The 16,658-nt window shown below is 30.3% G+C and overlaps 2 protein-coding genes across 6 annotated transcripts; both read right to left on the reverse strand.

Annotated features, from left to right (window-relative positions):
- Positions 1-970: 970 nt before the first annotated feature.
- LOC107929618 (phytolongin Phyl2.2) lies at positions 971-2,295 on the reverse strand. Its single transcript, XM_016861108.2, has one exon. It carries the CDS (start codon positions 2,047-2,049, stop codon positions 1,288-1,290), a length of 762 nt encoding a protein of 253 aa, XP_016716597.2. The 5' UTR covers positions 2,050-2,295; the 3' UTR covers positions 971-1,287.
- Positions 2,296-6,130: 3,835 nt separating this feature from the next.
- On the reverse strand, positions 6,131-9,400 carry LOC107929576 (protein IQ-DOMAIN 1). 5 transcript variants are annotated; one of them, XM_041083657.1, is made up of 6 exons: positions 9,278-9,400; positions 9,004-9,131; positions 8,719-8,822; positions 7,507-7,800; positions 7,030-7,398; positions 6,131-6,936 (listed from the first exon to the last, which is right to left on the reverse strand). In XM_041083657.1, the coding sequence occupies exons 3-6, from the start codon at positions 8,797-8,799 to the stop codon at positions 6,328-6,330; spliced, it is 1,353 nt and encodes a 450-aa protein (XP_040939591.1). In that variant the 5' UTR covers positions 8,800-8,822; positions 9,004-9,131; positions 9,278-9,400; the 3' UTR covers positions 6,131-6,327. The 5 variants fall into 5 exon arrangements, with proteins under 5 accessions (XP_040939591.1, XP_040939587.1, XP_040939589.1 ...); XM_041083653.1 differs by having other exon boundaries at positions 6,131-6,939; positions 9,278-9,358; XM_041083655.1 differs by having other exon boundaries at positions 6,131-6,939; positions 9,268-9,298.
- Positions 9,401-16,658: the final 7,258 nt, after the last annotated feature.

A 16,658-nucleotide genomic window follows, 5' to 3' on the forward strand; every position in this document is an offset into this window, starting at 1 on the left:
TAGTTCCTAACATAGCTTTTTAAACACATACAAAAAGTCACCACAAGTATAGAACAATTGAGGTGGACTGGCTCTTTTTAAGAGAAGTTTTCAACTGGCTCTTTCAAGAGAAGTTTTCAAACAACTAAATGTATTCAAGAGAAGTTTTCAAACAACCAAATGTATTCCGTGTTGAGATTTTGTTCCCGCCAATTCATGTAGCTCAAGTGGTATCGTGGCTGCACAGGTAAGGGCCATATAAATCTCAAGTTGATATGATTCGAGTCGCCTACGCTCAATTAACTCTAAATTATTATTCACATGTTCTATACTAACACCCTCTCATCAATCTTAGATCATATCTCCTTCACGAGGACAATACCTTCAATTGTTAGGAGTCCGATCGGCTGCCCAACTGACACCTTGAAGACTTTTACTGGAAAAACCAACCCACCCTCAACAAAAACGTAATGCTACTAAAGAAAAACCAGTTCTGTCTGCAAAAGCCATTCAACATAACAATAAGATTAAGCCATTTTTTAACTTTCTTCCTTGAAAGAATGCATTCCTGGTGGAAAATTATGAAAGATAACAGCAGATTAAACAAGGTACCTATGTTACTTGGAATCGAGAGTATATGGGATAAGAATAATATCTCCTCCAATACGAGCATGTCTAACTTTTTCCGAGCTTTTCCTTGTATATTCTCATACTTGTGCTTGGATTCGAGTTTACCTCACACATACGAAGTAAATCCGTCGACAGAAAAGGAAATTTTTATGTTTCTAATCAGTATTGAAATATGACCTTAAGATGTAGGCTAGTCTTTTATGAATTTTTTTCCCACAACATAATAATGATATACAACATAAAATTACAATAAATTTTTTATTGAAATGAAGAAAATCTTAAATTATTCTAAAGAGAAAAACTAAAACTGTTACATTAAAAAAAATGGGAACCAAAGCTCAAAAAAGCAAGAACAAGATGATCCACAGCAACAATGCTATAGCAGAGTGATTTTTTTTTTAATTTATATGCTGTAGGGTATAAACAGTTTTTGGTGAAAATTACATGTAATTTTGCAAACCAAGAACTGAAAAAAAAAAAAAGAAGAAAATGTTCTGAAAATCAACAACAAAAAGACTTAATCAAGCCCAGAATTGAAAAATCCAGAAAAGATTCAAGCACTTACAATTACAATATTTTAACAATGCCCTTTTCCATTGCATTGTTCTTTGTTCACCAGCTAGATACTGCTCTTGTCAATGGAATTCATCACTTTTGACCATCAAAGTATACGTATTTTTAGCCATCAATGCATTGTAAGCCTCTGCAAACCCATAACCAAACCCCAAATAAAGTAGCACAAACAAGCAAATCCAATATTAAAACTACCCAAACATGTTTCCTCCATGTTTGTTTAGCCTTTTGTTTATCGCCGCCACCACCACTTTTTTGCATTGAAACTGGGTAATCTCTAAAATCGTCGCTTAAATCAACTGTATTCTCCATCCCAACAATCCCAACACCGCCGCCGCCGACTCCACCGCAACCATCTTTGGTTTCAACGCCGTTGACTTCCAAACCACCACCGGATCTTTTCTTCTTTTTCAAACCCCCTAACAAAGGAGCCACCACGGTTGGGTTTCTACTATCTTTTACTACTGGGGATGGAACAAAATCCAAACCCAAACCCAAAGCCTCTGAAAAAACGGGATCGAAATGAGATTGAAGACAATTTGGGGTCAAATTATCGGTACCCATAACCAAACCAGTGAGTAGAAAATCGTCCAAAGCAACTTTCAAGCGATTCAAGAACCAAAACGACTCAGATTTGTCGAGATCTTCATGGGATATGATGAAATAAACAAAAGGGTCATCGATTAAGAAGGTATAGGACCTTTGGGAAACTGTATGAGAGAACATTGAATGGTAAGGAGGGGCTTTCTCGATGCATGCCCTTGCTAATGGCTCGATCCCCACAGCTTCTTTGCGAGTGAATTCAGCTACAAGTGTGGGTCCTTTTGCAATGCAAGCATATAGTATCAGCTTAGGATCGGAAATCATTTGATGGGGGTTCTTTAGAACTGTGGGTTAATTTCTTATTTGATGCTTATTTTTTCAGCTTCTGTTCATAGATCGTATAGTGTTTTTTGCTAGGGTTTTTTTTGGGGGGAAGAGGAAGAAGAATAACGACAATTCTTCCATTCCTATTGCAATTAAGCATTAACCAGTGTTTTTTTTTTCATGGAATTATAATAATAATACCCTTGTTTAAGGATTCAAATTACGGGCAATGACCTTGAAGAATTTTATAATGGCTTTTATCGGGCTTTGTGTCGCATCACCAACCTCCAATAATACAGTGTACTGTAGCAGATCTGCAGTTTAATTATTAGTAAACTTCGACGGTGGGTTTCTCAGTGGTGAAATTCCCCAATAAGTCCCTCTATTATAGCGATAGAATCAAATTAGTCCCTTTATTATTATGAAATAAATTAATTTAATCCTGTATTATTAAAAGGAAGAGTAAATTCCATTAAACGTCCCTGAAATATGGCTTATATTCTAAATTAGTCTCATACTTTAAAATGTTGTAATTACATTCTTAAAAAATATATATTTTCTGATTTTTTTACTTTTCACTCTCATCACTGTTTGAGTTCTTAAATCTCGGTATGTGGTTTCCCAATTTTTTTTCTTCCTCATACATTTTAGGATTTTATTTTTTAATTTTTTTTCTATTTTACAGACAAAATCATCTTCATTCCTTGAAAAATTACATCTTAAGAGACTAACACTCTCATATTTTATTTTTGGGTTCTTTCTCCTTCTCCTCCTTTTATTATTATTCATCAGTTTATTTCTAGTAAATGATTATTAAATTTAATTAATTCTAAAATTAGAATCAGACCCTTAAGTATTGAATTTAAATATTAGTTGACTCGTTTTTTTATCATTGAAAGTTATGTTTTATTAAAACATTTTTAGAGTTCGAGAGATTAGCCAAAAATGAAAATAGATAGATAAACAAGAACTAAACCTATGATATACCCATTCATTTTTAGCAAACATTTTTATGCCTGCAATTGAATTATTTGATTGAAATGTACGGTGCACTGATCATTTGTTGCATCATAATTCTTTAAACACGTGATGAGTCTACAGGCAAAATTAATATTTTATGTATAATAATACTTATATTTTACTTGTTTAACGCTTTAACCAAACAAAATAATATATATTTATTACATTATTAATAATTTACCTATCAAACAATGGGCTGTTTATTCATCATGTTAGTACATTACTTTTTTCCTGTTAAAACATATGTATTAAGATTTTTTTTCTTAAATAATTTAAATGATTATTAATTTAAACATGTTTTTTTTAGATTTTTTAGGTGAATTATAAAAGTAGGATAAAGCCTTAACAATAACGTAATTAATGCAACTCAAACCTAAATCACACTTAGACGGTTATTAATATTTTTAGAGCCCTAGGCGAAAAAATAAATTGAGCTCCTTTTAAAAAATTATAAAATATAATATCCAATAAATAAAGTATTTATAGTAAAAAATTAAAAATTCTAAACATTTAGTTAATTTATTTTAATCTAAAACTTTTTTTCCCACATCAAAAATTAAAAATATTATTTTATTAAACCCCTTCTAACTTTAGGTCCCGAGCGACTACATTCTCAAATAACTCTCAGAACGGGACCTAGTGATGAACATCATCACATCTTCATCTTGAGGCCAAGGCACTGCTATTTTGAGATTTCAATTTTAATAAAGTGAAGTAATTAAATATGGAAATTCGTTCTTTTCTTGGACAACACGTTAGTCATGCAGATCCTGCTACAAACACAAGAAAAGCATATTAGAATAATTTGGTATTGCACATGCACTATTTTACAGTTTCTATAATAATTGAAGGAAATAGCTTTAACTTCGTGTATGTTATGGGTGGCATTTGATAAGTCATGCCCTTCTGTCTTTCATAATCATTACACGTATCTTCATTCCGGATTAAATTGAATCAGTGTGTAGAAGTTTTCTTTTCTTTTTCAATCAGAGTTAATTTAATATTATATATAAATATTAAGAGTTAAATTTACTGTTTTAATAATTTTAAAAATGTCATATCGTCTTTTCATCACAAATTTAACTGCACTTACAGGAATTGGATAAAAAAGACAAACATAATTAATTGAGTGATCGTTTTGTAATTTTTTATAATTGAGTGACAAAAACAAAACTTGAACATAGTTGGGTGACTTGTAGTGTAGTTTACCCTTATTATAATAATAATTTTGAGTTTGCAAGAGAGATGCTACGGCAATGTATGTTGAGTCGAGTGATAAAAAATTCGATATCCCTTAAATAAAATTTTGTGCTTAAATGTTATAAATAAAAGAAATAGAATCAATATAATTATAAGACAATACTATGAATTAAAAAAAACCATGTTTAGGGTTGAGAAAAAAAACTAACCAATTTGAGAAATCGAGTTGAACTGATAAATTCGATTCAATTTTTTTGGGTTCTTTTTATAGTTTAGTTCGATTTCGATTAGATGATATCATTGAACCACAGCAATTCTGATTAATTTCGGTGGACATCAAAAAGTCAAAAAAAATCTGTTAATTTTTTTAAAAGCTAATATTTTTTTTGAGCATATAAACCCAATATATAAACTCATTTAAAATCCAAAACAAAATCATTGCTTTCAAGTTCTAAATATAAATTTTATTATACTTTTACGCATTCTATAATTAAATAAAAAATAAACCCTAAATCTAATTTCAATGTTAGTCTCTTACAAATTCACTGCTTATTTATTATTGTTGTTAAAACTTCCAATAATTCGAGTGTTCATCTATTTTTTATTTAATGTGTTATTTTTCTATATTATTGTTCTTGTTAAAACTTTTTAAAATGTGGTTATCGTTTGCTGTTTTTTTGTTGTCGTTAGACGTTAATTTGCCTCGTTTAGTTACTAGTATAATAATATGAGGAAAAAAATTATTTATCATGTATATATTATAATATTTAGACATAAAATAAATATCACTTAGTACAAATTTAAACTTGAAATTAGAAAAATCAGTAAAAATTCTTGCCAAAAAAAAAAGACTTCTTCAAAATAGGAATAAAATTTTTAAAAAAATTATTCTCATTGCTAAAATAATTCATGAAAGTGGCTAAATATTACAAATTGAATTAGTTTATTACTAATTTATATACTAAAATATGTGTAAAAATAATATGATAGTTATAAAATATAAATAATATAAATATATTTGATTATGTTCGGTGAAGATTAAGAGTGATTAAATTAATATTTAATTAAATTTTTAATAAACATTTATAATTATAAATTTTATAAATTATTATTTAAATAAATATATTACTTGAAATTTTAGCATAATTGAAAAAAATAAAATTGGCAAATGAGAAAAGAAAATTACAGTTCATTTCTTTGCTTCACTTGAGAGATTGAATGGTTGATAGAATTTTGCCACGTCATTGATGGAACGGGAAATTCTTGTTGACGTGGCAATTGCGGACGTGACTGTTAGAAAGGTCAAAACTCAAAAGTAAACAGAGTTACTATTGGAGCTATTTTATTTCTATTTTTTAAGGGGCCAAACGACGCCGTTTAATTTCTTTCGTCTTTCCCAGTAGATCCACGTGAACTCTGTGCCTGCCGTAGATGATAACTTACTTACCGGTGAGTTTTAAGACCCGACCCGGTTTATTGTTTTAACCCACAACAATCAGGATTACAAGTCTTTCCATTCGGATCCAACAAATATGTTTTTTACATTTGTTTTTCTTTATGATTGTCTAGGTTTAGTGTCCAAAATATCATATTGATTTTTATATTTTAAAACAAATTTATTTCAATCCATCTAGAAATATCGAATCAAATAAATTTGAGGGTTTTTTTTACAAATTTTATTTTGATTTAAATTATATTTAATTCTGTCCAAAATTATTTTTATTTAAATTATGTTTGATTTATGTTTTTTAGTGATTATTTTCACAAACAGAGTTAAGTGAAGTTTAAATAAATTGGTTTTTATTGAATTTTGTTAAAAAAAAAATTCACTCCCTCATGAACAAGGTCGCAATAGTTAATATAGAACTGAACAAACAATTATCATATTATAGATAAAGCTTCAAATAATGGAGAGTTTGCAGTTTTTATATTATTACATCACTAATATGAATGCCAGAGCAAATAAATACAGAGAGCAACATATGAAGAAACAAACCTTCATTTCACACTTCATAGTGGCATTTTCTGAAACACAACATATAAAAACCAAAATCATTTTCACCAACCATGACTGCCAATAGGCAACCTCCAATCTTCTCCACCGTGGCCACCTGCGGTATCCGGGCTACATCCACCTAGACGTCTAGACGGTATGCGAGCACCGTTACTCTTTTGGCCAGGGCTCCTTGGTGCCTGGTAGACTGTTGTTCCTCCACCTGAACTTGATGAATCACAACCTGGGGATTTTTTTGTTGATGGGTTCCATTGGGGTGCATGTGGTACACGTTGCTGCTTCATAATCATAGGTCCTTGGCTTCGAACCTTGGCTTTGGCAGATTGGGTTGGGGCCATGTAGCTAGGTACATTACTTGACCCTGATTGAGCCTGCTGCAGGGTTGAGTATGAGCCTGAATCCATTGCTGTCACAACATCCATTTCAACAGTTTTCTCAGACATGTTATCGGTAACGGTAGTGGTTGCGGTGGTGGTCGGCAGTGTCATGTAAGAACCTTCTTGATGGCCTAGTTGACGAGCGTGGTACGGTTGCGATGACATCCAATGCTCGAGCCAGTTCCAACCCCATTGTGCCTTCTCGCGATCATTAAGGTGGACTCCAACATCTTTGCCATTGGGGTGCGGTTGCATGAGTTGTTGCTGTGGCTGTAGCTGCTGATGCAAGAAAGTGAATTATATGACCATTTAATCACTAAAAAAAGTATTTTTCGAGTGCTTACGAGTTACGATTTACCATGAACCAACCTGATAGCCATAGGCATAAGCAAGGGCTCGTTCTCGTCTCATCGCAGCATCATGTTTCTTCGAAACACTTTCCTTAACCTTCTCCGAGCTTTGCTGTCCACCATCCCAACTGTCATATCTCTTCAACAGGCTCCTTGGCTTTCGTTCTACTTCTCCCGTTCCTTTTTTTTCTTCATCGTCTTCGTCCGATCTCTTGGGGATCTTATCATGATCAGTTAGCTGCAGCCTACGAGCTCGAACTCTTGCCTGCACCCGGACTAATGCTTGCATGCACCGCATTGTCATTTGCGCTTGTTTGCGCACGTTATAACCTCTCACTAGTGCCTGCAACCTCACCAGTCCCTTCAAAGCACGCAAAGCTGTCCGAGCCTACAAACCATCAGCAACAAGAACCACCTTAGAGAACAATGTTCCATAATACGATTGTATAAGATGCATATAGACATGGTGACAGATTGAGACTGGGTTTGTTCTTACCAGATAGCCTCTATAATACGACTGTATAAGCGTTGCAGCTCTTTCTTCCTTAGATTGTCGTCCATAACCCGCCAACCGGACGACTTTAGCGGCAGCTTGAGCTGCCGCAACAGCTGCTTCTGCAGCAGCAGCAGTTGCCATGGCGACAGCAATGGCATGGTTCCTATCTTCATTCAGAGGAGTCGACATGGCACTCTCATTATTCGTGATGTCCGGTGAACTCTCCGCCGGAAAATGTTCAAACGACACTACATCCGGGGCCTCATTTGGCCATTTCTCCACATTATTCTCTCTCTGAAAATCACATCAGATGTTTCAGTTTCATTAACATTTGCCTTGAACTATGTCAACCAATGAACAAACAAAAATTTTACAGAGCAGATTATCATTGATATGGAATGATGGAGATCTAACATTTTCAAGCACATGAAGAACAAGTTGAATGATGTGATGGCTTAGGTGGCATGAAAATTATGTGTCAAGGTAGCAACCACGTTGATAGGGGACCAGTGCCCCTTGCTTGGGTTCATGGTCCTTCAAAACAGTGAAAAAGGGGAAGCCATCAATTAGCATTTAGCCCCCTTTGAAAGAAAAAGCAACGCTCTTACCATTTTCTTTTCTGATAAATTCTTTTCACCAAATTAATTTACATATATATATACACGGTTATACTGCAAAAGTAAATACTGACAGCAGAAATGATTATATATTTAAATTTTTCCTTTTTCAAAAATGAGAATTATTTGTTATTTTTATTTTGTCATTTTCTGTTTCATATATATCAAAACTAAACTATCCTTTCTTCTTGTTGGTATCATAAATTTTATAACCTATAAAATGAAGCTCGAATAATAATTCAAGAAAAATGAAGTTCGGGTGTAACAGCTTCCTAGTATTATGACCACAAATGAGTAAGATCAAAGAGAATTTGTAATGTACTTGCAAACCTGGGCACTATATAGTTAACCTAAGTTCTAACAACAAAAAGATAAGAACCCAAATAAATACAAGCAAAAATCCAGATGTTTGTGATGTAGATGTTTGCTCTCTCTTTTTTTTCCCTGCATTTATTAAAAAATTGCCTTAAAATGAAAAAAAAACTTGAAAGGTGCCATTGTTTTTGCTTGGAAATATGGCAATCAAATCAACCTGCTAAACAAACATCAAAAGGCAAAAAAAAATAATCTAAAAACCAATGAAAAAATACGTTACTTTTTTGTCAGGCAAGTCTTTGTGAGAAGATTTGAACACTTTCTTCACCGTCGAGAACCATCCACTCCCTTTCTTTCCCATGGCCGGTCAAAAAACAGAAGTTTCTAAAACAGATACAAAAAATGGCAGATCGTAAAACACCGGATTTTTTAAACTAATGAAACATATTACACTCGTTAAAATGTTAGAAAGAACGATACATAGAGACAAAGCAACAAACACTTATATGCCATTTTTCAAATTCATGTTAAATGAAAACAGAGAATTCATGGCAGTGGATCAAACCTGAAACGAAGAAGAACAGGTAGGTGATGAAATGTTATCGATTGGCTTGAATTCTCTTCATGTTTTCTCTGTATCATATTCCATAAGGTATAAATTACTTGAATCTTTTTCTTCTTTATTTGTTAAAGCTGAGAAAAAATGAAGTGAAAATAAAAAATAAATGAGAAAAAAATTGTGATCTTATTATGGAAATAAAAAGGAGACTGAAACAGAGGAGAGCTAAGAGAGTAGTAGTAAATTTGAGAGAGAAAAAAAGGAAGTAACAGAAGAAAACCCGTGCGAAGCGATCGGCCGATTGCTTTTTAATCAAATTCACGGAACGTAGAACATATATTACGGTTGGATTGGGCCCAATGATATTTTGCCACGTCATCTTAACGCTTCTCCTCGTAATTACAAGCCTGCCCCCACCCAGCAATACTTTTATTTATTTATTTCTGTTTTTGTTAATTGCAATAGACATCCCAAAAATTCTAATTTTATCCTTAAAAAATCGTTATTATATCAATTAGACCCATTGAAAATTAAAAAATTAAAAATAAAGTAAAATTGAAAAGAGAAACCGATAAAGCTTTTGTACAAGCTTTAAAAACCTCAAAACTAAAACTTATATCTTTTTTTGCAATATTCATTTTTCTTTAAACTTTTCAAGATAAACTATGTTACATAAGATTTAACATCTCATTTAATGGTTAAATTAATGGTTTTAGAATGGGAAAACTTAAAATTAATGGTTTTAGTAATGAAATTACCTTATTGATATAACCTCAATAGTTTAGGGATGTAAATAGGATATTTTAAAGTTTGAGGATCAATTTAAAATAAATGTTATAATTTGAGAATGTTTGATGCAATTAACAGTTTTTTCAATTGAGAAAATTATAAATTAAAAAAAAATTGATTTTCTCTTGATTGTCCTTTTTAAGATTTTATATTAATTTAAGTCAATATTTTTTGAACTGAATAAATGTTGAACTGATCACACCACTAGTTTTAATTAAATAAATTATTTAGAATTCATAAAAATTTATTTAAAATGTTTTTAAAAAATAAAATTTAGTTTAATTGTTAGTTCAATCGATCTTTAACTCAACTTAATTGATTCATACTACAGTTTAGCCAATTCTTTCCTTTGCTCCGGACTGGTGTACCTATCAGTTTCTAGTCTGATCCAATGTCAATAGTTTTAATTTAAGTTCTTATAAATTTCATTAAGATTTATTTTAATCTAAGTTTAGATACATTTCAATTTTTCAATTTTCAATACAAAATGTGGGAATGGAAGCAAACATGGGAATTATTCCCACAAACCATAAAGCTCGTCCAGCACGTAATTTATATTTGTTCTTTTGGATGAGAACTTTTATGTTCTTCTCACAGTTGTTGTTAAATAGAAAAATGTGGAATGTTTGATATATTATATAAAATTAAGGTGAGTTTTGGATGGACCGTTGGGTGTGATGCATTTAGTTTATTTTTTGTCTCATGTTATAATATCGTTATAATATCTAATCTTATTATCACTGTTATTTTTATATTAACTACAAATAAACACACTGTCTATCCAAACTAAGCTTAAATATGAAATATAAAAGAAAATATTAATCTAGTATTTGTTACTTAGAACAATGTATATAAAATAATAAATGAAAAATGTGTTTTTTTTAATGCTACTTTTTTATTTTGTTTATTACTTACTAGAAATGGGTTGGCATTTTATATGTTACAAATGGTAAAATTTTATCCAAAATTTATTTATGGGGAAGAGGGGGGTTTAATGCGTCGCTGTTTTAGGGGGAGTTGGGGTGTTAGTAAATGCAAAAATAAAAGTAGTGATAAATGTCTGTATCACATCTAGAGAACCCTAACACAAAGGGAAACTTTGATCCATCCACAAGAAAAGAAAAGAAAAGAAAAAACCTTCATTGCCGGCTTAGCTGTGAATTGTTGTAATATATAAAATATAAATAAACAAATAAATACATCAACTTATTTTTTTACAAATTTTAATTATTTTATTTTTTTCATAAGTTAACATTTTTATTTCTGTGCAACCAATTTTAAAAAATTTAATAATTTTTTTTTTGGCAATTTTCTTCATGTCATTAACATGTATTTTTGAAAATTATTTTATTCTAAATCTAGAACCTTAGACTTTAAATTTTGAATCCCATATCTTAAGTTTTAGGTTTTGGACTTTAAATTTAAGGTTTAAGGTTTGAGTTTAGAGTTTCATGTTTAGGTTCAAAGTTTAATGGTTTGAGGTTTAGTGTTTGGGTTTAAGGTTCAAGGGTTCGCGGTTACATGTTATACGTTCAATGTTCAGGTTCAAGGGTTCAGTTTAGTGTTTGCTTTCTATATTTTGGGTTCATGGTTCAAAATTTTAGATTTAGGATTTAGGGTTAAAAAATCAAAATTGTGTGTCAATGACATGGAAAAAATTATTTAAATGTCATTAAATAATTGGAAAGGGATCACGAATAATGTGGCTGGAATGATCCATAAAATAATTTCTTTATAAATGAGTATATAATAATAATTTAATGTCTTTAAATTTTGATGATGTGGCAAAATTTTTTTAATGTCTAAAAAACCTTAGTTTTTAGAATATCGTTGTGTAAATTATTCCCATAAAATAGTACATAAAAATATATAAATACGACATATATGTATAAAAATTAGGCATAACATCAAGCCCTCAATGTTTATATATTTTGTTAATTTGGTTATTATTCTTTTTGTTTGAATTAAATTTGATGGTCGATCTTTTAAAAATAGTCGAATTTGTTAATCAATCTTTAAACATGGTTGAACTAATTTTTTTTAGTTGATACTAACTAAACATTAAATTTTCAAATATGACAGTTCGTATAACAATCAATGTGTACTCCGTTCTATTTTTTATAATTTTTTGATTTTTTATATTATTTATTGATGTGACATATAAGACGAATAGTGTCATGTCAACATGAATTATAGGTGGACTGTCATGCTAACATGGTTAAAATTTTAATGTTTTAAGTAGTATTTTTCGTTAAGAAAAAATAAATTTGACTCTTTTTAAAAGGTTGATAGCTAAAATTAGTTTCCAAAAAAAAGTGTCAAATTGGTAAATGATGTAAACATTAAGGACTAAATTTGATATTATGCCTAAATATTATCACAACGATGAACAATAATACTTATACTTTAAGAATTTTGAGATTTTATATTCGATTATCACCTTTTGTAAACATGTAGAATATCTTTCAAATTTATTTTGTTTAGTTTATTGAGTATTTAATTTGATGATTGTAATGATTGATTCTTATTAAAACTATAGATATAGTTGGTATAAATGCTAAAATCTAATCCATGTCTATATATTAGTCATAAATTTAAAATTTAATATTTTTATTTTTATTTTCAAGAATGTAGTTTTATACTTTTCATGTTTCAAAATTCAAGTCAAATTGTTAAAGTCGCATTAAAATTATTTTGCCATAAAGTCGCATTAAGTTAAAAAAAATACTCATTTTGTAGCTATGTAACAAAAAGAGCAGCGTTGTAATGAACTTGAACTTTATTGAAAAAAAATAGTGTTAACAATTGAACTTACATTTTTAAAACTAAAAAACAAATTCTATAAAATAAAAATAAAAACTAAATTCTAAATATACGAAAAATATGAATCTCATTACAAAATTTAACCCAATAAAAAAAATAGAAAAATCTATCATTCCTACCCCTAAATAGTTGGGGATTAAAGTGGAACTATGTTAGATGCCACCCATTTGCTTGCATTAAAAGAAAAAAAAAAGTTATACATATTCAAGAAGGGGGGAATTTGTGCTTTGCAGTTGGGAAGGAAGGAATCCAGTCATCTTTGTGTTGTACCCTCTCTCCATAAAAGGTAAATTCAAGTTAGATGACAGGTAACAAGTGGCTTTCAAATTTATTTTTATTTAATTTTGTTTTTATAAATTATTAATGCATTTGTACATTTATAATTATTTGCAATAACTTGCTATAATTAATTGTTGAATATTAAAAAAAATGAAAGTGTTTTATTATTTACACGTTTATGGGGTATTATATTTATCTTAGATTCAAATTTGGTTTCTAAAAAGCATAATAGATGAAAAATTAGAAAGAATCGAATCAAATAAAGAAAAACGGGATAAAACGCACGTGATGGAACGAGAAATCCATACATTGTAATTATATACAGTGAGAATAAGTCAATACCTCATTAACAGGGGTGTAACTAAAGGGTTAACAAGGCTCCCGACCTTCGTAAAATTTTCCGGCTTCACCTCTGCTTATTAGCGACTCGATAATATTGTTAATTACTACATTTAAGGTGATACTGATGTTATCAATACCGAGCTATCAGTATAAATGCAATAAATAAATGAATAAATACATGAGTTTGAGGAAAGTAAAATTTATGAAAATAAAGGAAATTAATAAAGATATGATGGTAGCTATATGAGATGAAGCAGAGACATCGTTGTGAAATGAAAGCAACATGGGTTTGAAGGAGAAGGCACCAACAGCAGCACCACCAATGGCTTAAAAAGACGAATTAAATTCAATAAATGTGACCAACCACTAACATCAATCATGACTCAAATACATTTCTTTACATCTCATTAACGTTTGGTGCAACATTTCCATTTTACTCATTTCATACTTCTTCTTTTTTATTTCTTTATTTTTTTCAATTTGGAATCATTAGTATTGATTTTTAGAAAATTCAAACATATAGTTAATAAACTAGAAATAAAAATAATAGGGTAAAGTATAAGAATAATCACCCACCAATGAAATTCATTCTATTTTGGTCACCTAACTATTAAATTTTTCGATTTAATCACTTTACTTTTTGAAATCAAATATTTTTTTCACTCTCTTACTGGACATGCCAGCTTTATGTATCCCCTTTGATATTTTCGTATTCGAGAATCAACAAATTCAACTCCACATTGTTCATGAAATTTAGGGCCCTTTATAAAAAAACTAACATCGATAATGGCAATAGAATAATTCAAAAAATAAAGAAAAATAAGAACACACACAGATTTTATGTGGAAATATTTTCGGGAAAAAATCACGGGCAGAAGAGAAGAAATTCACTAAGGTTAAAAAACGAATGAAACAAGAAGAATTTGACTACATGTAATTAAAAATTGAAAAACCTTATTCTAATCAATGTCAAATAGAACCACTTGTTTTACCACTGTATTTTGTTTCTTTAACAATGATTCGGGTCACACAACTCTAACACCCTTATTTTCATTTTCAATTACTCAATAATTTCCACAAACGCAAATTCCACTTTTAATAGGTCCAAAAATTCCCTCACAAAATAATCCATCATTTTCCGGTTTATTGATTTTGTAATGAAAAGTATAGGATTTTGTTACCTCTCCAACAATTTCTCCATTAGATAGGATTTATTTATTGGGAAGAAACTAATCCATTTTGGAGTTGTTGGTGCTTATATAGATAGATTATAGAAGAGTTGTTGGTGCTTATATAGATAGATTATAGAAGAAAAATTCGGATTGTTACTTAAGGGATGGAAAGTTAATGTAGGTTTTTTATATTGGTTTAATAATAAATTCAATCATAAGACTTTTACATATTATATCTATTTGGTCACAATTTAAAAAAATCAACAAATTCTATCAAGAATTGGAACCTCTCTCGTTCTCAACAATACACCCCCGAGCCTCCCGTCAAACACCATACACGACACATCACCATCTTCAACTCACCCTCACCGGCCACTGGCACCATCGGGGGTCTCCTCTCTACTTTTTATTTTTAATGAAAATCAGTGAAACAAACAATTATTTTAATAGCCATAATGTGATATTTTAAAAAAAAAACACACAATTATATGGTAAGAGATGGGTGAGGCTTGGTTTACTATGGGTCTTGGATAGGTGGTTAGAAGGAGCGGTGCAAAAGAGTTGAGAGGAAAATGGTCAATATAGTAGCGTCGCGTAAAGGAGCGAAATGGTGAGTTCGTGAGGTTTGTGGTTGTTTCAACCGAAATTGTCTACTGGTTTTGGATCAAAGGAAAGGTGATCAGGTGATGGAAACTTCAGTGTTCGTTGGGTATTAAGAGAAAAGGAAATGATGATGGTGAGGGTGAGTTGAAGATGGTGGTGCATTGTGTATGGTGGTTGACGAGAGTATTGGGGTGTGTATTGCAGAGAGTGAGAGAGAGTTAAGATGTTTCTTGATAGAATTTATTAAATTTTTATATTTAAGATCAAATTAATAAAATATGAAAATATTAGAAGGTTAAATTTATCATTAGCTCAATTATAAAAATAACCCACATCAACTTTCCATCACTCAACTAATGGAAAAGCGATAAAAATATTTAATTTTAAAAAGATGAGTGACTAAATAAAAATAATTAATAGTTGGATGACCAAAATAAAATAAACTGTATAGTTGGTCGGCTATTCTTATACTTTACCCAAATATTTTCGTAGGAGAGAAAAAAGAGAGAAAATTTAAAAATTGGATCAGGCTAGACCAAAAAAATCAATTCTTACGCCTCAGCCCAAAACGGTGCGCAGCCCGTTATCAGCAATAAGACGATCCCATCCCTGCCGATCGGGCCAGCCGGCCAGCTCAGCATTTAACTAAAATAACGGGTTCAGTTTTTTTGGACTAATCAAATCCAGCCACGTGTTAAAAGAAATAGGATTCCACGCAATCTAAGGTTTAATCTTGGTTTTAGTCCCTTTACTATATTAAAATTAATAATTTAATCCTATACTTTAATTGGACAATTTAACATCTAATTTTATAATTTTATTAGCAATTTAAATTGATAATATCGAAAATTTAAAACTTCAGTTATTACTTTAATGATATGATTTTATAAATTCAAATATTGTATTATAAAAATAAAAAATTAAAATTCTATCAAATTAAAATAAGGGATTACACCTGGCCGCACGTGACTGGTTTCCTCATGCTCCGACTTGGTCAACCCAAGGAAAAAATCAAAATCAAAAGGGTTAATGCAATATTTGGTCCCTAAACTTGATAACTAAATACACTTTGGTACATATGCTTTTTTGTTCATTTTAATACTTGAACATGGCATCTAGGTCCACTTTAATATCTAATTTTAAATTTTGTAAATGTATGATGATGTAGCAGTCTAAGAGTGTTCCATGTTATCACCTAAAACTTAAAAAAAAATGTTATTAAATTATTAAATCAAAATTTTATCATTTTTGATGGTTAAAATATAATTTTACTATTACTAATTTAAAATTTTATAAATTATAAAAAACTTAAATGGAAAATTTTTCCAAAAATTTTAGGGAGATCGGGCTTTGCCGGTTCCCTGACTTCACCATTGAAAATAATGAAATTTAAGTACCAAAATTCACACACACAAAATAAGTACAAATATCAAAATGGACTTACGAAATAAATAAACTGATAAATATATATATATCTATATTTAATGTTATGATTTTAAGAGAAATGATTAAAATTCGAATATATATGGAAATGAAATAATTAATTGAAATTGCCAATTACTTGCCAGATATAACTTACTCCTTATTCCCTTTTCATTGCTTTTTAAATGGAAGTTGGTCCAATTAATTTTAAATGATTTATAGAAAGTAGCA

Source organism: Gossypium hirsutum, chromosome A12 (assembly GCF_007990345.1).
Source record: "Gossypium hirsutum isolate 1008001.06 chromosome A12, Gossypium_hirsutum_v2.1, whole genome shotgun sequence".
NCBI lineage: Eukaryota > Viridiplantae > Streptophyta > Magnoliopsida > Malvales > Malvaceae > Gossypium > Gossypium hirsutum.

Coding starts and splice junctions, on each gene's coding strand:
- LOC107929618 (XM_016861108.2), bottom strand. CDS start 2,049: ATGATTTCCGATCCTAAGCTGATACTATATGCTTGCATTGCAAAAGGA.
- LOC107929576 (XM_041083653.1), bottom strand. CDS start 8,799: ATGGGAAAGAAAGGGAGTGGATGGTTCTCGACGGTGAAGAAAGTGTTC. Junction 7,801..8,718: donor AAGACTTGCCTGACAAAAAA/GTAACGTATTTT, acceptor TGTGATTTTCAG/AGAGAGAATAATGTGGAGAA. Junction 7,399..7,506: donor CGTATTATAGAGGCTATCTG/GTAAGAACAAAC, acceptor GATGGTTTGTAG/GCTCGGACAGCTTTGCGTGC.